A 22405-nucleotide genomic window follows, 5' to 3' on the forward strand; every position below is an offset into this window, starting at 1 on the left:
GGAGGTGGTGGGGAGGGACCCTAAATTGTACTGAGCCAGGTGTCACAATGGGGTGTGTGACTCTGTTTTAAGGCAGCTCCCTGTGTCCCAAAAATTGGTGCTTTCTTCTGAGGACTTATTTGGGACGTGGGTGGCGCTGTGAGTTAAACCACTGAGCCCAGGGCTTGCCGATCAGAAGGTCGGCGGTTCAAATCCCCGCGACGGGGTGAGCTCCCATTGCTTGGTCCCTGCTCCTGCCAACCTAGCAGTTCGAAAGCACCTCAAAGTGCAAGTAGATAAATAGGTACCGCTCCAGCAGGAAGGTAAACAGTGTTTCCGTGCGCTGCTCTGGTTTGCCAGAAGCAGCTTCGTCATGCTGGCCACATGACCCGGAAGCTGTACGCCGGCTCCCTCAGCCAATAAAGCGAGATGAGCGCTGCAACCCCAGAGTCGGCCACGACTGGACCTAATGGTCAGGGGTCCCTTTCAAGGATTCAAGGACTAGAATGAGAACGGTGGGATGCGATGTCACCGTAGCAGTCAAGTACAACGTTTCCTGTTTGGCCAGAGTGGACACACAGGGTTACGTTACTCCAGCCAGGAGGACTTCCTGTCACACCTGTCTGGAACATCCTCCCCCTGCGTGTGACCAGGGAGACCCCATAAAAGGGCTGGTCACGCAACCACCTTCCATTCTCCATGCTGCTCCTTCTCTTGACCTTCCCTCTCTTGATGTTATTTTGCTGTTTGCCGGCTCTCAGCCAGCAGCACATGAGCTCAATCCCCATACGGGATGAACCCACACTCTCTTCTGTATTGTTGTTTAGTCGTTTAGTCGTGTCCAACTCTTCGTGACCCCCTGGACCAGAGCACACCAGGCACTCCTGTCTTCCACTGCCTCCCGCAGCTTGGTCAAACTCATGCTGGTAGCTTCGAGAACACTGTCCAACCATCTCGTCCTCTGACGTCCCCTTCTTCTTGGGCCCTCCATCTTTTCCAACATCAGGGTCTTTTCCAGGGAGTCTTCTCTTCTCATGAGGTGGCCAAAGTATTGGAGCCTCAGCTTCAGGATTTGTCCTTCCAGGGAGCACTCAGGGCTGATTTCCTTCAGAATGGAGAGGTTGGATCTTCTTGCAGTCCATGGGACTCTCAAGAGTCTCCTCCACCACCATAATTCAAAAGCATCCATTCTTCGGCGATCAGCCTTCTTTATGGTTCAGCTTTCACTTCCATACATCACTACTGGGAAAACCATAGCTTTTACTATACGGACCTTTGTTGGCAAAGGTCTCTTCTGTAACTACAAGCTAAAGCCTGCCTTCAGGGACCCTACTGTGAACTGAATGTGAGTAAACTTCTTATTACTTTTAATAATTTAGCAGGGGAATTTAGCAGGAACAAAATCCAATCAGGGCAAGCCAGACTGGATTGCTTAACTCAAGAGATTCAGACGAATCTACCAACTAGCCTCCTGCAACGTACAGGGGAATGTACTCTGCTACTAGCTCGCTAGCGTAAGTGAGGAAGGATAATATTTAATCAATATATCCTCCCCTACTACCCACAACATTCCCACAAGAACTAGAATATTAATTTATGCATAGGACAAGGGTCACAGCTCCATGAAAGAACATCAGCTTCGCATGCAGAATGGCCCCAACGACATTTCCAGGTAGGGCTGGGAATGACTGCTGCCCATCAGTCTAGATAAGACTAAACGAGAGGAACTCAAATGGTTTGGCTCAGTAAAAGGCTGCCTCCTCTTTTCCTTGTCAACTTTCTGCTTCCTCTCTCTGCAGCCTCCCCAAATACTTGTGGGTGCCCAGTTGGTTTCTGGACAATGAGCTGAAGAGGGCCTTTGTCCATTTCAATGAAAGACGCATCCCGGTGAGTGACCTGAGCTTGCTTGGCTTGGTTGGGTGGGGTGTGTGTGTGTCTTCAACGGCGTACATGACTCCCAACCCCCAAATCCAGCAAAATCCATCGAGAGGAATCCCATTCAGCTCCTGCCTTCTTCCGTCCCCCAGAGGCTGTGCTGGCATCACCCAGGAGGCAGCGATCTCCTTCGAGCGGCCAGTTTCCACCCTGATTCAGACCCAGAGAAGGAAGACATGAGGTACGTTGCTGGGGGGGGGAGAGAAGGGGGGCTGTGGGAGAGACGGGGGTCCTCAAAAGCGCTTCCAGTCTTGGGGAATTTCCAGGCCACTTTTATTTTTTTATTACACCTGTCCACAGTCTTGCCATTTTAAACACCACCTCGGAAGGTTTCTGACTCCACCTCTCAGATATTATTTAGCTGGCATCTCTGTACTGCAGCAAAGGGGTTGGGCTAGACGGCCTCTGAGGGACCCTTTCAATTCTACAAATCTATGATTCTATATCAGGGGTAGGCAAGCTAAGGCCTAGGGGCTGGATGCAGCCCAATCGCCTTCTCAATCCGGCCCACGGATGGTCCGGGAATCAGCGTGTTTTTACATGAGTAGAATGTGTGCTTTTATTTAAAATGCATCTCTGGATTATTTGTGGGGCATAGAAATTCGTTCATCCCCCCCCCGCCAAATATAGTCCGGCCCATCACATGGTTTGAGGGACAGTGGACTGGCCCCCTGCTGAAAAAGGTTGCTGACCCCTGTTCTATATACAGTCAAAGGTAAAGGTAAAGGGGACCCCTGACCATTAGGTCCAGTCGTGGCCGACTCTGGAGTTGCGGCTCTCATCTCGCTTTATTGGCCAAGGGAGCCGGCATACAGCTTCCAGGTCATGTGGCCAGCATGACGAAGCCGCTTCTGGCGAACCAGAGCAGCGCACGGAAATGCCGTTTACCTTCCTGCCGGAGCAGTACCTATTTATCTACTTGCACTGGTGTGCTTTGGAACTGCTAGGTTGGCAGGAGCAGGGACCGAGCAACGGGAGCTCACCCCATTGCGGGGATTCGAACCGCCGACCTTCTGATCGGCAAGTCCTAGGCCCTGTGGTTTAACCCACAGCACCACCCGCGTCCTTATATACAGTCATACCTTGGGTTAAATGTGCTTCAGGTTGAGCGTTTTCAGGTTAAGCTCTGTGGCGACCCGGAAGTAACGGAATGCCTTACTTCTGGGTTTTGCCGCTCGTGCATGCACAGATGCTCAAAATGACGTCACATGCATGCGCAGACGCGGCGAATCGTGAACCACAGATGCACAGATGCGGGTTGTGTTCGCTTCAGGGTGCAAACGGGGCTCCAGAACGGATCCCATTCGCATCCAGAGGTGCCACTGTACGAGGGGAAAGGGACAGCGAGGGAAGACGAGAAACTCAAGCTCAGGCCTCGGTTCTTAGAAAGTAGTTCCTTCACAGAAAGGTGGCTGCCGAGAGAGAGGAGAATCTGGCATTGCTAGTCTGCCACAGCAGAGGGACAGACGGAGCTCAGCTTCCCATCTCTCATAGAATGGTAGAACTGTAGAGGTGGGAGTTGGGACACCAAGGGCCATCTAGTCCAACCCCCTGAAATGCCGGAACCACACCTAACCCTAAGCCACTAAAGCATATACCGTATTTTTCGCTCTATAACACGCAGATTTTTTCTCCTAAAAAGGAAGGGGAAATGTCTGTGCGTGTTATGCAGCGAATGTGTGGTCCCTGGAGCCGAAAAATCGGGCAAAAATCAAACCGCGCTTCAGGGAGAAGGGAAACAAACCTGAAAAGAGGAAGTGGGTGCTTTCCTGCATTCTGCCTCCGGGTCTTACTGCCCACCCTCCTCTGTTTCGTTACTGTGTTTGCTCAAACGGAACAAAGAGCAGGGAAAGCCCCTCCCCTCCAGGCAAGAAGAGAGGAAAGCAGAGCGTCCCTCTAATTCCTCTCTGTGCTCCGGTGCTACTGAAAACATGCAGGTGGGAGAGAGAGAGAGAGAGAGAGAGAGAGAGAGAGAGAGAGCTGGCTGGCTTGGGTGGGTGCGTGGGGGAAACTTTTGCCTTCCTTTCCTCCCTCCCGTTATACCCCACTCCTGCATTCTTAGCCCTTCTGTGTTTTTCCTTCCCTCCCCACTGGTTAAAAAGCATGGATCCACATGGATCCTCAGGATTTTTGCACTGGGTCACCCCAAATTCACCATCAGAGCACATAGCATGTCCATGGCTACAGCCTGCCCCCCCAAAATCATGCACCCACTGTTGCCTGGGGCTGCAATGGTGCAAAAATGTGGTTAAAAAGCATGGATCCACATGGATCTTTGCATTGGGTCACCCCCAAATTCACCACCAGAGAACATAGCATGTCCATGGCTACAGCCTGCCCCCCCCCCAAATCATGCACCCACTGTTGCCTGGGGCTGCAATGGTGCAAAAACGTGGTTACATAGCATGGATCCACATGGATCTTTGCATTGGGTCACCCCCCCAAAAAATTCACCATCAGAGCACATAGCATGTCCATGGCTACAGCCTGCCCCCCAAAAATCATGCACCCACTGTTGCCTGGGGCTGCAATGGTGCAAAAATGTGGTTAAAAAGCATGGATCCACATGGATCCTCAGGATCTTTGCATTGGGTCACCCCCAAATTCACCACCAGAGAACATAGCATGTCCATGGCTACAGCCTGCCCCCCCAAATCACGCACCCACTGTTGTCTGGGGCTGCAATGGTGCAAAAACGTGGTTACAAAGCATGGATCCACATGGATCCTCAGGATCTTTGCATTGGGTCAGCCCAAATTCACCATCAGATCACATGTCTGTGGCCACAGCATGAAGCACAAAAATGATACATCCACTGTTTCATTCAGAATGTTTTTCCCTTGTTTTCCTCCTCTAAAAATGATGTGCGTGTTATGGTCAGGTGCGTGTTATAGAGCGAAAAATACGGTATTTCTTAAAGGTGAGGTTCATACTTGTATCAGTTTGCTGGAGGCTCAGCTTTGCCTCCCTCATCTCTCTCTTTCTGCAGGTCAGTGGAAACTCTGATGCTCGCTGGCCACCCCCAATGTGTGATCGTCGAGGTGACGGCAGACCTCCCCAGCCCCCCGGAGATCCAGCAGTCCTACTCCAAGCTTTGGAACCTGAGCCTCTGCCTTGCCGGTGAGAAGAGGAAATTGCAGTGGGGCCGCCCTCTCGACAGGGGTCGCTCTTGAGTTAGGGAAAGGGCTGGAGCTCTGGAAGAGCACACAGCTCTGAACATAGGAAGATGCCTGCAGCTAAATCGGGCCAATAACCCACCTTGCCCAGCAGCCTTTGCCCACAGCGACCAGCCAGGTGCCCCAGAAGGAAACCCACAAGCAGGACCCCCAAGTGCAAGAGCAACTCCCCCCTTCTTCAGAAGCATCGCTGCCGTTTCTGAGCACAATTCAAAGTGTTGGTGCTGACCTTTAAAGCCCTAAACGGCCTCGGTCCAGTATACCTGAAGGAGCGTCTCCACCCCCATCGTTCTGCCTGGATACTGATGTCCATCTCTGAGGGCCTTCTGGCAGTTCCCTCCCTGTGAGAAGCCAAGTTACAGGGAACCAGGCAGAGGGCCTTCTTGGTGGTGGCGCCCGCCCTGTGGAACGCCCTCCCTTCAGATGTCAAAGAGAAAAATAACTACCAAACTTTTAGAAGACATCTAAAGGCAGCCCTGTTTAGGGAACCTTTTAATGTTTGACAGACTATTGTATTTTAGTGTTTTGTTGGAAGCCGCCCAGAGTGACTGGGGAAACCCAGCCAGATGGGCGGGGTATAAATAAATAAATAAATAAATAATAATATTAATTATTATTATTATTATTATTATTATTATTATTATTATTATTATTATTATTATTTGGCCATGGAGGCAGAGCAAGCCACTGTGGCTGGTTAGTCCAATCCTTTTTTAACACCACTCAAGTTTCAAAGCCAGCGCTGGCTCCTGTGGCAGTGAGTTCCGTAGTTTGTCCACGTGGTGCACAAAGAGGTACTTTCTTTTACCTAATAGTAATAATAATAATTTATACCCCGCCCATCTGGCTGGGTTTCTCCAGCCACTCTGGGCGGCTTCCAACAGAATGTTAAAATACAACAACCTATTAAACATTAAAAGCTTTGCTAAAGAGGGCTGCCTTCAGATGTCTTCTAAAAGTCTGGTAGTTGTTTTTCTCTCTGACATCTGGTGGGAGGGCTTTCCACGGGGCGGGTGCCACTACCGAGAAGGCCCTCTGCCTGGTTCCCTGTAACTTATCTTCCAAGAAAGACTGGAAGGGCCCAGGAGAGGCAGATTTAGGGGAACACAACCCGTGCGCATGAGGCCTCGGGGAGTGCTGCAGGGGATGCCACAACTATTAGTGTGGAGCGTGAGAGGTGGTGGTGAGGCACCAATTGTTTCTTGCACTGCACAGGGTACTGCAGAAATTTGACCTGGGGGGTCCAATGCCTGAAGGCATTTCCAAGCAGGGCTAGAAAGGACTCCTAGGCTGGAAGCCCAGAGATCCTCTGCCAGTCAGCTGTAGACAAGACTGAGCTAGATGCAGCACTCAGCAGAAGGGTTACGTTCTCTGAGCTGCACAGGTGGCAGAAATCCTGTCCAAGACATTGATCTGAGCTTCAAACCTGGGTCAAACCACACAGAGCGTACCAATTGAGCCAAGGAGAGGGGATCATAAGGAGTCTCTCCCCCCTGCCGACCACCAGTTTTAGATAGTACAGTGGTAAAAAAAGGGTAAAGGGACCCCTGACCATTAGGTCCAGTCGTGACTGGCTCTGGGGTTGTGGCGCTCATCTCGCTTTACTGGCCGAGGGAGCCGGCGTACAGCTTCCGGGTCATGTGGCCAGCATGATTAAGTCGCTTCTGGCGAACCAGAGCAGAGCACGTAAACGCTGTTTACCTTCCCGCCAGAGCAGTACCTATTTATATACTTGCACTTTGATGTGCTTTCGAACTGCTAGGTTGGCAGGAGCAGCGACCGAGCAACGGGAGCTCACCCCGTCGCGGGGATTCGAACCGCCAACCTTCTGATCGGCAAGTCCTAGGCTCTGTGGTTTAACCCACAGCGCCACCCGAGGACAGTGGTACCTCGGGTTAAGTACTTAATTCGTTCCGGAGGTCTGTTCTTAACCTGAAACTGTTCTTAACCTGAAGCACCACTTTAGCTAATGGGGCCTCCTGCTGCCGCTGCACCACCGGAGCACGATTTCTGTTCTCATCCTGAAGCAAAGTCCTTAACCTGAAGCACTATTTCTGGGTTAGCAGAGTCTGTAACCTGAAGCCTATGTAACCTGAAGTGTATGTAACCCGAGGTACCACTGTACCTGGAGAGGTGTTGAGATGAACACCTCTGTACAAACCAGCCCTAATTCTCTCCCAGAGAGATTCTACTGGGCTACGTGTTAATCCCTCTGTGGACATTCCTGATGTGTCTCCAGAATGCTTCATGACTCACAGGGTGGAGAGGATTCTTCCTGCCCTCCAGAGGCCACAAATGAGGAATCGGAATAAAAATAACACAAGATCTTTATTTTTATTTTTGCACAGCTGCCTCGAAACTGGTGGCTGACTGTTCCAGACCTCCGCTGGGGATCCTATTTTTGGAGGAACAGCGCAGCTGGTTTCCGAGGGATTTTGAAGCCTGGTGCTCTAGTCTTAGCCCTTCGGATTAGGTTGCCCAAAAGACAAAATAATAATTAAAAAGGCGGAATTCGCTCACACGAGAGGCAGGGGTGGCCATTGACCTGGGTAGTTTTAAAGAGGATAAGGCAAATTCAGCGGCTGCTAGCTGTGATGGCTACGTCCTGCCCCCATTGTCGGAGGCAGTACAGTCGTACCTTGGTTGACAAACGCCTTAGCAGTCAAACGTTTTGGCTCCCGACCGCCGCAAACCTGGAAGTGAGTGTTCCAGTTTGAGAACTTTCTTTGGGAAGCTGAACATCTGGCAGGGCTTCAAAGAGAACAACAACTACCAGACTTCTAGAAGACATCTTAAGGCAGCCCTGTTTAGGGAAGCTTTTAATGTTTGATGTATTACAGTATTTTAAAAAAATTTTTGGAAGCCACCCAGAGTGGCTGGGAAAGCCGATGCATAACTGTATTTTAATATTTTGTTGGAAGCCGTCCAGAGCAGTGGCGTAGCGTGGGTTGTCAGCACCCGGGGCAAGGCAAGTAATTTGCGCCCCCTAACCCGTGGACTTGCGCCCCCTAACCCCCAGATGTTGCGCCCGGTGCGGCCGGCCCCCCTGCACCCCCCACGCTACGCCACTGGTCCAGAGTGGCTGGGGAAGCCCAGCCAGATGGGCAGGGTATAAATAATAAATAATAATAATAATAATAATAATAATAATAATAATAATAATAATAATAATAATAATTATTATTCCGCAGCTTCCAATTGGCTGCAGGAAGCTGCACCTTGGAAGTTGAATGGACTTCTGGAATGGATTCTGTTTGGCTTCCTAGGTACGACTGTAAATGCCTCTGAATTTTACTGGCAGTCACTGGTGGGGGGGTTCCCTGTAGCTCTCAGGTCCTTCTTGGTCTTCCTGTTGGAGAGGAGAATAGCTCTTGCATTCAGTGTCTGCTTGAATGTTTCCCTTTACGGCACTTGGTTGGCCACTGTGAGAACACGGTGCTGGGCTTGACATGTCCCCTTTGGCCTCATCCGGCAGCCAAGCTCTTCTGGTGATTCTAAGGCACACTGATAAAAGTCTGTGCTCTGTTTTTGCACAACACGGAGCCCTTTCCTGTGTGCTCTCGATTCCCCTTCTAGATTCCTTCGTCTCGTCCTCCGATGAGAAGTGGCTCTCGAGCCTTGAAGGGACACGGTGGCTGGATCACGTGAGGTGAGCTGCGTCTCTTGCCACCACCCCCCAGCCGGTCCTTCTGGCTACAGTGAGGACAGGCTCCCATCTCTGTCTCCCCTTCTCTCTGTCTGAAGAGGCTCGGGCGAATTTGTAGTGGTGGAAGGCGACTGAAGGCTGCTCGCCGTGATGGCCATGCTCCTCAGGTTGGAGTCAGAAATGCTTTTCTGAATGCTGGCTGCTGGGCACCGAGGGATGGAGAATCACTGTTGTATTTGGGTCCTGTTTGTGGGCTTATCATTGGGGCATCTGGTTGGCCCCTGGGGGAACAGGAGGGTGAACAGCCCTTTGGCCTGATCCTGCAAGCTCTTCTTGTGTCCTTTATTGCAGCAGGCTTCCTCCTTCTTTCTAGGGTGTGCTTGAAGAAGGCCAGTGAAGTGGCTGTGCTGCTGGCTGAGAGAAGCCGCTCTGTCCTCCTCCAAGGTAAAGAGAGGGTTTCTTTGCCCTGTGTTTCTTCTGCAGAGGGGATCCACTGCAGGATGTACAGTGTCCCCAATGGGACATTCTTCCAATGACAGTGAGATGGACCAACCCTGGTCTGCCCGCTCCCTGCCTCGGTGACTCCTCGTCACCTTGGAGTCTCCATCACCCTGAAGCTCCCCTTTCTCACCCTCCATTCATTTGCTCCTCCCAGAATCGGATGACAGGGACTTGAATTGCTTGCTGGCCTCCTTGGTGCAAGTCATTTCAGACCCACACGCCAGAACCATCTCCGGCTTCCAGAGCCTGATCCAGAAAGAGTGGGTGGCGACCGGGCACCCGTTCCTGCAGCGCCTGAACCTCCTCCAGAAAAACGACCGGGATGAGGTGAGTTGGACCCCTTAAAATGGGGTGACCCCTGCATTTCACGGTGATTCTGGCATTGCAATGAGGGTGGTGGAATTGTTGACCCGGGGGGTCCCTTCCAACCCTACAATTTATCATTGAGGGACATCAGATGCTGTTTCCTACTGAGTCAGAGCACCGGGTCCATCTAGTCCAGTGTTGTCTACACTGAGGGCCATCGAATCTCCAGGATTTCTGACCAGGGAGTCTCTCTCCAGTCCTACCTGGAGATACCATTGGGGACTGAACCTCAACAAACCTAAAAGCAGCTTACCAAAAACATTGTTGTTGTTGTTTAGTCGTGTCCGACTCTTCGTGACCCAATGGACCAGAGCACGCCAGACACTCCTGTCTTCCACTGCCTCCCGCAGTTTGGTCAAACTCATGCTGGTAGCTTCAAGATCACTAGCCAACCATTCAATCTATTCATCAGCGACATGCGAGCACCCCTAGTCAACTCATCTCCAAGTACACATGCGCCTAGACTAGCGGATTACCGCTGCCCACTCCTTTTATATGCGGACGACGCGGTAATTCTATCTTATACACGTGTTGGACTAACCAGAGCTCTGAAGATCTTTGCCACGTATTGTCAACTCAACCAATTAACCATCAACCATGCTAAATCTAAGATTCTGATTTTCGCCAGAAGTCGGAGATTATACGAATGGAAGCTTGGTGGAGCAAAAATAGAGCAAGTCCTAAAATTTCAATACCTAGGAGTTATTTTTCAATACAATTTGGGGTGGAAAGCACAAATTCAACACCTCCTTAACAAGGCCAAAACTCTGTCATATGCGCTCCTCCGATTTTTCTTTTCGGATGGAGCTTTGCATGTTCCCTCGGCCCTAAAGGTGTTCAAGGCAAAAGTGGTTTCCGTGCTTGCTTATGCTGCCCCGCTCTGGGCCGTGATGACAGACCTTGCTCCTCTTGAGACTCTGCAAAACCAATTCCTACGTCGGCTCCTAATGCTCCCCCCGTGCGTAAGCAACGCAGCCATGCGACTAGAATTGAAGATCGCATCCTTAGAAACTTGCCTGTGGAAGCAAGTCTTCAATTACTGGTTATCATTGTGGCACAGATTACCAGACCATTACCTTGTCCAATGCTTATGGCAAGATGAATTCTCCAGCCTTTGGACTAGTAGAATTCATGCCAAACTCCTGAGCTATGGAATCTCTCCCTTAGATTCCCTAAAACTAGATCAAATCACTGCTCAAAGACTGATCCGCCAAAGACTGGATGACATCGATTTACAACGAAATTATACGCTGGGGGGAGGTGTTTGTTCGCCCCAGAACATCGGTATCACTTTAACTTACTGCGTTCCATCATACCTCTCCTCCCATTCGACTGTTGCCCATAGGCTGGCCTTCACCAAAGCGAGGTTTAACGTTTTTCCCTCCAATGTCCTGAGACATAGATTCTCAAAGGGCCAAGCCTCCGCCATGTGCGAATGTGATAAGGAGACGCCGGAGTCGCTTCAGCACATTATGTTCACTTGCCCCTTATTCAAGGTGCCACGGGCAAATTTGTTGGGATCAATCACACAGAAACTAGAGGGTACCCCACCAAAATTCCACCTTGCCCAAATCCTGCAGGATAAGGATACCCATACGACCCTGAAAGTGGCTAGGTTCCTGGTCGCGGTCCTTACCCAAAAGCGTTGCCAAGGAGCACCACAAGCTAATTAAGGCGTAGTATGCCATTCCATCTTATAGTATTTTATTGTTATAGTAGTGTTTTAGCGGCTGTATTTTTCCCACGTGCACAAGCTGTTATTTATGTCTTGTTTTTATCTGTATGGGCCTATGGCCGTAATAAATTATTATTATTATTATTATTATTCCACTGCCTCCTGCAGTTTGGTCAAACTCATGTTAGTGGCTTCAAGAACACTGTCCCACCATCTCATCCTCTGTCGTCCCCTTCTCCTTGTGCCCTCCATCTTTCCCAACATCAGGGTCTTTTCCAGGGACTCTTCTCTTCTCATGAGGTGGCCAAAGTCTTGGAGTCTCAGCTTCAGGATCTGTCCTTCCAGTGAGCACTCAGGGCTGATTTCCTTCAGAATGGATAGGTTTGATCTTCTTGCAGTCCATGGGACTCTCAAGAGTCTCCTCCAGCACCAAAAACATAAAACAATAATAGTATCAGTAAGATATGTTGTTGGCATCTGTTTGTCCAGTGAGACGATGGCGTGCATCTCCAGGGATGAAGTCTAACTGCTGTGTTAGCGGTGCCAGTGACCTCCCCGGGGTATAAACATGGGCAATGTGCCTGGCGATGCCCAGACAAGACCCCCCTCTCAGGCTCGCTGATGTGGTCCCAAGGTAATCAGAGCAAGATGTTTGGCACCAGCTGGGCTGCAGGACATGCCAGAAGGAGGTGTAGGAGGTGCCATCCAAGCATCCTAGGGAGTGGATTTGTGTAGGGTTTACTCCTTAGCATTTTCTTCTCCTGAAGATATCCCAAAAGGCAGCAGAGGTTTAGGATCAGAGTTTTGCTTCTCCTGGATGGGCTACCTTCCCAGGTGGAAGACCCCCATCTGCCCCTCACTTCAGTCCACAGAATGTGCAGAAACCGCCGTCTTGACCGTTGGACCCACTACTGGTCTCGTCCACTCAATCTCTTTGCACACAAGGGAAGTCCCTTAACTCACCCAAGGGTTTGAGTCCCATCCGCTACCCTCACCTGGTCTAGCAACAATGATCTGAAACTTTCATAGTTAGAATAACAAAAGCCTAAAAACAGATCAACACTTTCTAAGCAGATGGGTAAAAAGGTAAAGGGACCCCTGACCATTAGGTCCAGTTCCGGACGGCTCTGGGGTTGCGGCGCTCATCTCGCTTTATTGGCCGAGGGAGCCGGCGTACAGCTTCCGGGCCATGTGGCCAGCATGACTAAGCCGTTTCTGGCGAACCAGAGCAGCGCAGGGAAACACCGTTTTCCTTCCCGCTGGAGCGGTACCTATTTATCTACTTGCACTTTGACGTGCTTTCGAACTGCTAGGTTGGCAGGAGCTAGGACTGAGAAACGGGAGCTCACCCCGTCGCAGGGATTCGAACCACCAACCTTCAGATTGGCAAGTCCTAGGCTCTGTGGTTTAACCCACAGCGCCACCCGCGTCCCCAAACAGCTGGGTAGGCTTGTCTAAACAAGAGCATTTTTAGCAGGAGCCAAAAAGAGTTCAGCAAAGGTGCCCTTGCCTGGTGTCCATAGGCAGGGAGTTTCAAAGTATAGGTGCTGTGACTCTCTCTCTCTCTCTCTCTCCTTCCTTCCTTCCTTCCTTCCTTCCTTCCTTCCTTCACCACCCATCTGGCTGGGTTTCCCAGAGTTAAAAACACGATAAAACATCAAGCATAAAAAACTTCCCTGAACCTTCAGATGTCTTCTAAAAGTCAGATAGTTGGCTTATTTCCTTTACATACTGTGGGAGGGCGTTCCACAGGGCGGGCACTACCACCAAGGAGGCCCTCTGCCTTGTTCCCTGCAACCTCACTTCTCGCAGTGAGGGACCCGCCAGAAGGCCCTCGGAGCTGGACCTCAGCCTCTGGGCTGGACGATGGGGGTGGAGACGCTCCTTCAGGGATACTGAATTTGAAAGATCAAATTCTTACAAAATGCAGAACGGGTATCACGTGGCCCCTGTAAGGGCGTCTCACCAATCAAAGCGGTCGAGTGATGCTTTAGTGCTGTGCTGCAGACTTTGCCTTAAAATCAAAGTAAGGTTCTGGTCCTCATTGTTTTGAGTAAGGTTCCCATGGAAAGAAGAACACAGCCTCAGATGCTTTGACCTGAAGCCTTTCTCCGTAGAGGAGGAGGAGAGAGAATAAATGTGCTCAGGGAAAAGAAATGGGAGAATCTCTTTCACCCCTTTTTGCAGTCGCCGGTCTTCCTGCTGTTCCTGGACTGCACCTGGCAGCTCTTGCAGCAGTTTCCCGGGTCCTTCCAGTTCACCGAGGCCTACCTGGTGGCTCTACACGAAAGCAGCTATGTCCCATTCTCCAGCACCTTCCTCTTCAACTGCCAGTGGGAGAGAGGGCGGAGAAACCAGGTGAGCTGAGCTTGGGGGACGGACACCCAGCCTGGTCTGGCACTTGTGAACCTATATATTTGAGCTGATTTATTGGATTTCTGTGCCATTGCATGGAAACAGAATGGGATTTTTTGGAAAGTAAAGCACTCCTCTCTCACCTCTTGACAGCAGCCTAGGGGCTGTATTGCCAAACCCTGGAAAACCTTTGATCTTAATAATTTGGATTGCTGGTCCTCAAGGCTGTGATGGCTCAGGACTTCAATATTTGATTACAGTGGTACCTCGGGTTAAGCACTTAATTCGTTCCAGAGGTCCGTTGTTTTTTTTAAAATAATATTTATTAGAGGTTTGAAGATTACAGAAAAAAGTAGAAAGAAACAATGAAAAATTAAACAAAACAAAGCAATACCTTACAATACATCAAAAAAAGGGGGGGGGAGAGAAAGAAAAAATACAGCAAGACAACAAAAAAACCAGAAACATTTAACAACGCATCCAATATTTCCATATCTTTATCTTTCATTTACCTGTTTCATCGACCTCCTCACACCTCCTTTTTTTGTATTCTAGTTCAATTAGCTGTTTCAGCAAGTCCTTTCCATCTTTCTCAATTTTTGTTCTATGATTTATCTTAACACAATCTAACCTTAAATTTCCCACTTTGGCCCATTAACAATCTATTTTTACTTAATTCTTTATAACATTTCTGCTAAAGCCATATAGCTTCATTCCAGCATCCTTCTAACATTCATTAATTTTGCAATATTTCTGTAAATATACTTTAATTTTTTTCCAATCTTCTTCCGCCGCGTTCCGGAGGTCCGTTCTTAACCTGAAACTGTTCTTAACCTGAAGCACCACTTTAGCTAATGGGGCCTCCTGCTGCTGCCGCGCCGCCGGAGCACGATTTCTGTTCTCATCCTGAAGCAAAGTTCTTAACCCGAGGTACTATTTCTGGGTTAGCGGAGTCTGTAACCTGAAGCGTATGTAACCCAAGGTACCACTGTATTTGCCTTCTTCATCTTCGTTATGTCTGCACTTCTTTTCTTTTGCTTACGAATCGATAACAATAAAAAGGGAAAACGAGGAAAAGCACTGCTTGGCTTTGAAAAGGGAGGAGGGTTGGGCCAAATTTGCTGGGTCTCTTGAGCTCTGTTCCAGTGCTGGGTGGGAAGGAGAGGCAAGACGACTTGAGCTGATCATCCAGGGATAGCCAAAATGGTACTCTCAGGATGCTGCCGTTTCCTATCACCATCATCCCCAAGTGTTGACACTGTGCCTTTCGCTGGGAACTGGAGCCCAACAGAATCTGGAAGGTGTCAGGTTGGGGAAGGCTGTTCTAGCCATTCTCTTCTCTGTGGCCTGCCTCTCCACTCTAGGAATCAACTCCTTCTCTTTAAAGATGGCGGCCCTGTGGCCCTCCAGCTGTTTTGGACCACAACTCTCACCATCCCTGGGCCATGGGCTGTGATGACCCGTTGGAAAGTGGTGTCCTGCAACCTCTGGAAGGGGCTAGGTTGGGGGAGGCTGCTGAATCCATTCTCTTCTCTGTGGCCTGCCTCTCCTCTCTAGGAATCAGCTCCTCCTCTTGAAGGATGGGGAAATCCTCACAATAGCCCTGTAGATCATGGGTAGGCAAACTAAGGCCCAGGGGCTGGATACAGCCCAACTGCCTTTTAAATCCGGCCTGCAGATGGTCCAGGAATCAGTGTGATTTTACATGAGTAGAATAATAATAATTAATAATAATAATAATAATTTATTTTTACCCCGCTTCCAACAAAACACTAAAATACAATAACCTATTAAACATAATAGGGCTGCCTTCAGATGTCTTCTAAAAGTTTGGTAGTTACTTTTCTCTTTGACATCTGGTGAGGGTGCCACTACCGAGAAGGCCCTCTGCCTGGTTCCCTGTAACTTGGCTTCTCGCAGTGAGGGAACCGCCAGGAGGCCCTTGGCGCTGGACCTCAGTGTCCGGGCAGAACGATGGAGGTGGAGAATGTGTCCTTTTATTTAAAATGCATCTCTGAGTTACTCGTGGGGCATAGGAATTCGTTCATTATTTTTTTCCAAAATATAGTCCAGCCCCCTACAATATAGTCCGGTCCCCTGCTGAAAAAGTTTGCTGACCCCTGCTGTAGAGAGCAGGCCACTATTGTTGCAATGTTTCTTTGGCCAATAAAATCCATACAAGTGGAAAAGAAGAAATGCAATTTTTGTGAAGGGTCAGTTTATCCACCGCCACCCCTCTCTCTCCCCACAGAACCGTTTTCTCACCCAGCTCTACACTCCCATCAACGGCTGGCGAGAACCCCTCTGCCTGGAGATTCTGGAGAAAGACGGCTACCCGGTCAAAGAAGCCACGGGGGCCTCCCTGCACACCATCTGGGACTGGTCCTTGAGATACAGCCCCCGGCACATGGCGCGCTTCCGGAACCCCTGCTACAGGCGCAGCGGGAACGGCGGCAGCAACGGTGGGGCTCTGAACGGGAACTTCCTTCCCCAAAACATTGGCAAGGTTTGTGTTTGTTTGGGAAGGCATGGAGGTCATTTCCGCAACTTGGGCTGGTGGGTTCAGAGCCAGAGGACAGGTAGAAATCTTTGGCATCTCCCAGTCTAGTAGGGCACCGGGCTCCAGCAGCACCTTTCCCTGTTTAGATCTAACTGTGTGACCCACAGGAATGAAGGAAGCTGCCTTTACAAGGTTCCAGTCCTCATGGTTCCCAAAAAAAGGGTTGACTTAAGAAAGCAGGAAGCTTATATCTTATGCTGATCAAGCCATTGGGGGCCCGTCTAGCTTAGTATTGTCTGCACTGACTGGCAGTGGCTCTCCAGGTTCTCAGATAAGAAGCCTTTTTGCCAGCACCACTCAGTTTCCCCCTGTTTGAATCTGGAACCCTGGTGTTAAAGAGTTTGCTGTTGTGTTGAGATCCCGCTTGTGGGTTTTCAACAGGCATCTGGTTGGCCACTGTGGGAAGAGGATTCTGGAGCTGATGGGCCATTGGCGTGATCCAGCAGGGCTCTTCTGAAGGAACCACAGAATTGGAAGGGATCCCGAGGGTCATCTAGTCCAACCCCCTTGCAGTGCAGGAATCTCAACACGTGGTCTCCCATCCAATCTGAAACTACACTGCTCTGATAGAACCTCCATGTCTAGAGACAGTCTATCTGGACTTCTAGGAGAATTTGGCCACTGTGAGAACAAGATGCTAGCTCAGGATGACAACCTGGGCTGGCTCAGTTGGTAGAGCATGATGCTCGTAAACTCAGGGCCGTGGCTCCGAGCCCTGTGCTGGGCAAATACATAGATAATTTAGATAATTTATTACGGTCAAAGACCAGCTCGCATAACACAATAAAAACAGCATTGTATAATAATAATAATAATAATAATAATTTATACCCCGCCCATCTGGCTGGGTTTCCCCAGCCACTCTGGGCGGCTTCCAAAAGAATATTAAAATACTGTGATACATCAAACATTAAAAGCTTCCCTAAACAGGGCTGCCTTCAGACGTCTTCTAAAAGTCTGGTAGTTGTTGTTCTCTTTGACATCTGGTGGGAGGGCGTTCCACAGGGAGGGCGCCACCACCGAGAAGGCCCTCTGCCTGGTTCCCTGTAACTTGGCTTCTCGCAGAGAGGGAACCGCCAGAAGGCCCTCGGAGCTGGACCTCAGTGTCCGGGTAGAACGATGGAGGTGGAGACACTCCTTCAGGTATACTGGACTGAGGCCATTTAGGGCTTTCAAGGTCAGCACCAACACTTTGAATTGTGCTCGGAAACGTACTGGGAGCCAATGTAGGTCTTTCAAGACCGGTGTTGTAAAGATAAAATATACAATCGGAGCAGATTGCAGCAATAGCTCATGAGTTAAAATTGAGATATATACATACACCCGTACAACTGAGATTTGGGCTACCATAAAAAATTGACCCTGAGGTGCCCCAAAGGCAGACTTCAGCATTTCCCTAGTAAGCTATTTTATTCCAGAGGATGATCTGTGCCTACAAATCTCGGCGCAGAATCTGGCTACCAGCCAGGTTGTCTGGTGATCTTTGCCTAAGAGGAGAGAATGAAGTTTAGACTTGTCTGAAAGATCAGCGAGCCTCATCAGCAAAGGATCAATGGTGTCTCTATGAATCTCAAGATAAAAAGGACATCTAAAAATATATATGTTCGGGGCTTCCTATTTCTGTGTGTGTAGGGGATTCTTCTATAGGGGCCTTCCAGAACCGGTAAGGGCAAGGCTGAGCTTCTAGCAAGAGTGAAAGCCCTTCTTGCGTTTCTGGATGCGAGGAAATAAAGATATGTTGCTGGAGCGGCTACGTATCTCCCGTTTTCTATGATTTTATAATCGGGGACCCTTGTACAGTCCTGTTGTCTCTCTATGTCCATGATTCTTTGCCTGACCACAGATCTAGCTTGGCCCAGGCCCATAGCTATGAGGGTTTGGGGAGCAAGGCTCAGTTTCTGAAGAGGGTTTAAGATTGCTGTCTGCCAGCCAGACTGAAACTGGTTGCTTCAGAGTTAGCCACTTATATATTGATGTTAGGCTAATATGAGCTTCGACTTTCATCATCCCTGTTTCTAGTCTGACCCATGCATTTTGAAATGCGTGTACTGGGCAGAAGATTCCCACATGGCAGGGGGCTGGACTAGATGGCCCTTGTGGGTCTCTTCCACCCTTACATGATTCTATGAGAACAACAGATAAAAATTAAAAGACGAAAAACAAAAATATAAAACAGGCACATAGAATGCGCACAGTTGCACATGGTTTAATATAACCGGGTCCAAGAAAAGAATATGTGTGTTCTTGTGGGAGGTGTGTTTTTTGTTCCTGTATTAAATATGCAAAAGAAACAAACAAAAAAGAATATCAGCGCCATCTCGTTATCAAGTCTAGTTCCAGATTTTTCCAGTCTTGAGATGAGAGTTGTCTTGAAGACTGCTCCGCCGCATACATACAGTATGTACTAAGGGAACGCCAAATCATATAAAAAGTGTCTGGAGGTTCTAGCCCTCGTCAAAATCTCAAATTATGTGCAATTTTCTCCCTTAAAGCTATATTCCAGAGTGGGCGGCACACCAAGCGCCCTGTGTACGATTTGGGACTGTTTTCCAGGGAGTTGCAATTACTGTTTGAGCTGCCAGGATCAGACCCGAGACCTGGTTCCTTCGCTCTTCCGATGTTCTGAGCTTTCCCCCTTCCTTCCTCCAGATGGAAAACGCTCCTCCTGGGAAAAGGACCCTGTACTTGTTCTCCAAGGGCTCCCTCTCTCTACAGGCCCACTTCTTCCCCTGGAAAAACGGCTCCCTCGCCAAGAAAGGCTCCCGCCGGTCTCAGGGGTCGGAGACCCCCAGGGAGCAGGACAGGTCGCGGAAGTGCAAAACCCGGAGCTTCCTCCTCCATCACGACGGGCTGCTCCTTCTGCCATCATATGCAGGGCCCTCCATCCGCTTGTGGAGAAGGTGCTACCTTCGCGGGAGCCCGGAAACCCAGGTACGAAACAGCGGAGGCGTAGCGCAAAATAACATTGCTGGAAAGAATCGCGGGCAGGTTGAGAGGTGGTCATTAGAGAACCCAACCTGCGTTCTGCAAAAAAACGCTTCCTCATCTTTCTTGGGTTCAAAAAGTCCCGCCATTAATAGAAGCTGTTCCACAAGCAGAGGGTTTATTTATGCCGTATTTTTCTGTGTATAACACGCCCCTGTGTATAAGACGCCCCCTATTTTGGGGGACTCAAAATTAAGAAAATGGGGGGGGGGAGATTGCCCAGAGTTGCTGAGCTTTTTTGGGGGGGGGATTTTTGTCCCCATTCTGCACTATCCATGTATAAGACAACCTTCCATTTTTTACATTATTTTCTCAGAAAAAAACCTTGTCTTATACACAGAAAAGTATGGTATGTTGGTTCCAAAACTTTTACAGTTTGTAATCCCACCACAACTGGCCTCCTAGCAGCAGTTCAAATCTAAAAAAACTAACTCACTAACTAAAATGTCATAAAGAACTCCAACAGTCTTGTGGCTTCTGAGAAGACGGACAGAAACGAAGCAGGAGGATATGTTGAACGACAACCCAATTTGTTAAATGTGTTTTTGGTTTCATTTACCTTATGCACAAAAGGCCTCGAGGTGGAAGTTTAGAAGGCGATTAATAAACCAATAGTGGTGATGATAAAAATTAATGATAATTTCATGGTGTGGGGAGGAGGATGTATACAGAGGGGCTAACGGGTAGGAATCCCAAGAGGTAGAGGTTTGTAGCTGTGTGGTGCCATCTAGTATCCAAACTACTTTTGGATTCTTTTATAAAAGGTTTTTCCCCCTCATTATTACAGTATAAAGGTAAAGGAAACTCTGACCATTAGGTCCAGTCGTGACTGACTCTGGGGTTGCGGCGCTCATCTTGCTTTATTGGCCAAGGGAGCCGGCGTACAGCTTCTGGGTCATGTGGCCAGCAGGACTAAGCCGCTTCTGGTGAACCAGAGTAGCGCACGGAAACGCCGTTTACCTTCCCGCCGGAGTGGTACCTATTTATCTACTTGCATTTTGACATGCTTTCGAACTGCTAGGTTGGCAGGAGCAGGGACCGAGCAACGGGAGCTCACCCCGTTGTGGGGATACAAACCGCGACCTTCTGATCGGCAAGCCTTAGGCTCTGCGGTTTAACCCACAGCGCCACCCGTGTCCCTATTACAGTATAAGCACATATTATGCGGGGAGGGGGGATTTCGGTTGCAAGGGTTCCATATTTACATGAAAATATCGTATACCAAAACCCTTGGTGCTGCAAGAGAGAATCCCCTGCACTTCCAGAGCTCACGTCCCAAAGGGTCTTGCCTAGCAAGCAAAGCAGAGAGCTTAAAAGCTCTGTCCTCACCAGGAAACCCCAGGAGACACAGCACACATAAGAGCTTCTTGCTTGGATGCAATTTGCACAATTTCAATCAGCTGATCTACAGCTGTGCTGAAGTTGCAGACCTTGCTTCTGAGTTAAGGACTCGGAAGCAGCCAGACCCACCGTTTTGCAAACAGTGATCCTCAAATCTACCGTCAGTTGTGGAAGCAGTGAGGGGGAAACCGGAAGATGAAGTGAGGACAACTTCCTTTAGCAGCTCATGATTAGAAACAGATTCCTCACAGCTAGGTCTCCAGAGGCCAGTGTGCGCCACGTCTATTAGGCAGCCACTGTATCCAGCCCCTTCCAGCCTGCGCCAGTTCATTAAAAGAGGAAATAAATAACAGGGATTTGGAAACGAGTTCTGAAGCAAAAGTCCTGCGGGTGGAAATAGGAACAAGGGATGCTAGACGCTTAGAAAATTATGCCTGGCGTTGAGAAAGTGGATGCAGAAAAGTATTTCTGCCTCTCTCTTAACAGCAGGACTTGAAGTTGAATGTTGGAAAATTCAGGAAAGATTAAAAAGAGGACTTCTTCACATAGTGCAAACTATGGAACTCGCTCCCCTAGGAGCCAGGGATGGCTGATGGCTTTGGAAGAGGACTGGACTAATTCATGGAGAAAAAGGCTATCAGTGGCTACCAGCCATGATCAGAGGCAATATATGCTTCTGAATCCGAGTTGCTGGAAACTGCAGGAAGGGAGTTTACTGATGTTGCATTCAGGTCCTGCTTGTGGTCTTCCGAACAGAACACTTGGTTGGCCACTGTGAGAACAGCAGGCTGAAATAGATGGGGCCTCCTTTGGCTTGATCCAAGCAGGGCTCTGATATATTCCTATACAAGGGAGCCAATTTAAAATCAGGGTATGAAAAGCCTCTCCCCCCAAGCCAGTGGTGGTCCTTGCTGGCGACGTAAGTCTCTTTCCGCTTAGCACAGAGATGGAGAACCTTTCTCCCAGCTCGAGGGGCTGCCTTCTCTTCTTGCCAGTCTTCAAGGTGGGATAGCTCAGTTGGTTAGAGTGTGGTGCTGATGATGCCACGGTTGCAGGTTTGATCCCCGTAAGGAACAGCTGGATGTCCCTGCGTTGCAGGGGGTTGGACCAAATGATCCTTAGGATCATATTCAACCTTATGATTCCTTATGAGGACAGGATCACACTTCAAAACGACCTTGACAGATTAGAGAACTGGGCAAAAACAAACAAGATGAAATTTAACAGGGAGAAATGTAAAGTATTGCACTTGGGCAAAAAAAAATGAGAGGCACAAATACAAGATGGGGGACACCTGGCTTGAGAGCAGTACATGTGAAAAGGATCTAGGAGTCTTGGTTGACCACAAACTTGACATGAGCCAACAGTGTGACGCGGCAGCTAAAAAAGCCAACGCAATTCTGGGCTGCATCAATAGGAGCATAGCATCTAGATCAAGGGAAGTAATAGTGCCACTGTATTCTGCTCTGGTCAGACCTCACCTGGAGTACTGTGTCCAGTTCTGGGCACCACAGTTCAAGAAGGACACTGACAAACTGGAACGTGTCCAGAGGAGGGCAACCAAAATGGTCAAAGGCCTGGAAACGATGCCTTATGAGGAACGGCTAAGGGAGCTGGGCATGTTTAGCCTGGAGAAGAGGAGGTTAAGGGGTGATATGATAGCCATGTTCAAATATATAAAAGGATGTCACATAGAGGAGGGCGAAAGGTTGTTTTCTGCTGCTCCAGAGAAGCGGACACGGAGCAATGGATCCAAACTACAGGAAAGAAGATTCCACCTAAACATTAGGAAGAACTTCCTGACAGTAAGAGCTGTTCGACAGTGGAATTTGCTGCCAAGGAGTGTGGTGGAGTCTCCTACTTTGGAGGTCTTTAAGCAGAGGCTT

At 49.2% G+C, this 22405-nt stretch overlaps 1 protein-coding gene across 1 annotated transcript in view; it reads left to right on the top strand.

Moving 5' to 3' along the window:
- MTMR11 (myotubularin related protein 11) overlaps positions 1 to 22405 on the top strand; it is a 40552-nt gene that overhangs the window by 13335 nt on the left and 4812 nt on the right. Inside the window, exons 8-16 of the mRNA XM_082202160.1 lie at positions 1779 to 1866; positions 2007 to 2095; positions 4904 to 5034; positions 8667 to 8739; positions 9110 to 9180; positions 9392 to 9564; positions 13466 to 13636; positions 15885 to 16139; positions 18843 to 19124. Coding sequence (XP_082058286.1) covers positions 1779 to 1866; positions 2007 to 2095; positions 4904 to 5034; positions 8667 to 8739; positions 9110 to 9180; positions 9392 to 9564; positions 13466 to 13636; positions 15885 to 16139; positions 18843 to 19124 — 1333 coding nt within the window. The remainder of the gene's footprint in view (positions 1 to 1778; positions 1867 to 2006; positions 2096 to 4903; positions 5035 to 8666; positions 8740 to 9109; positions 9181 to 9391; positions 9565 to 13465; positions 13637 to 15884; positions 16140 to 18842; positions 19125 to 22405) is intronic.

Source organism: Podarcis vaucheri (genome assembly GCF_965113315.1).
Source record: "Podarcis vaucheri genome assembly, chromosome: 16".
Lineage (NCBI taxonomy): Eukaryota > Metazoa > Chordata > Lepidosauria > Squamata > Lacertidae > Podarcis > Podarcis vaucheri.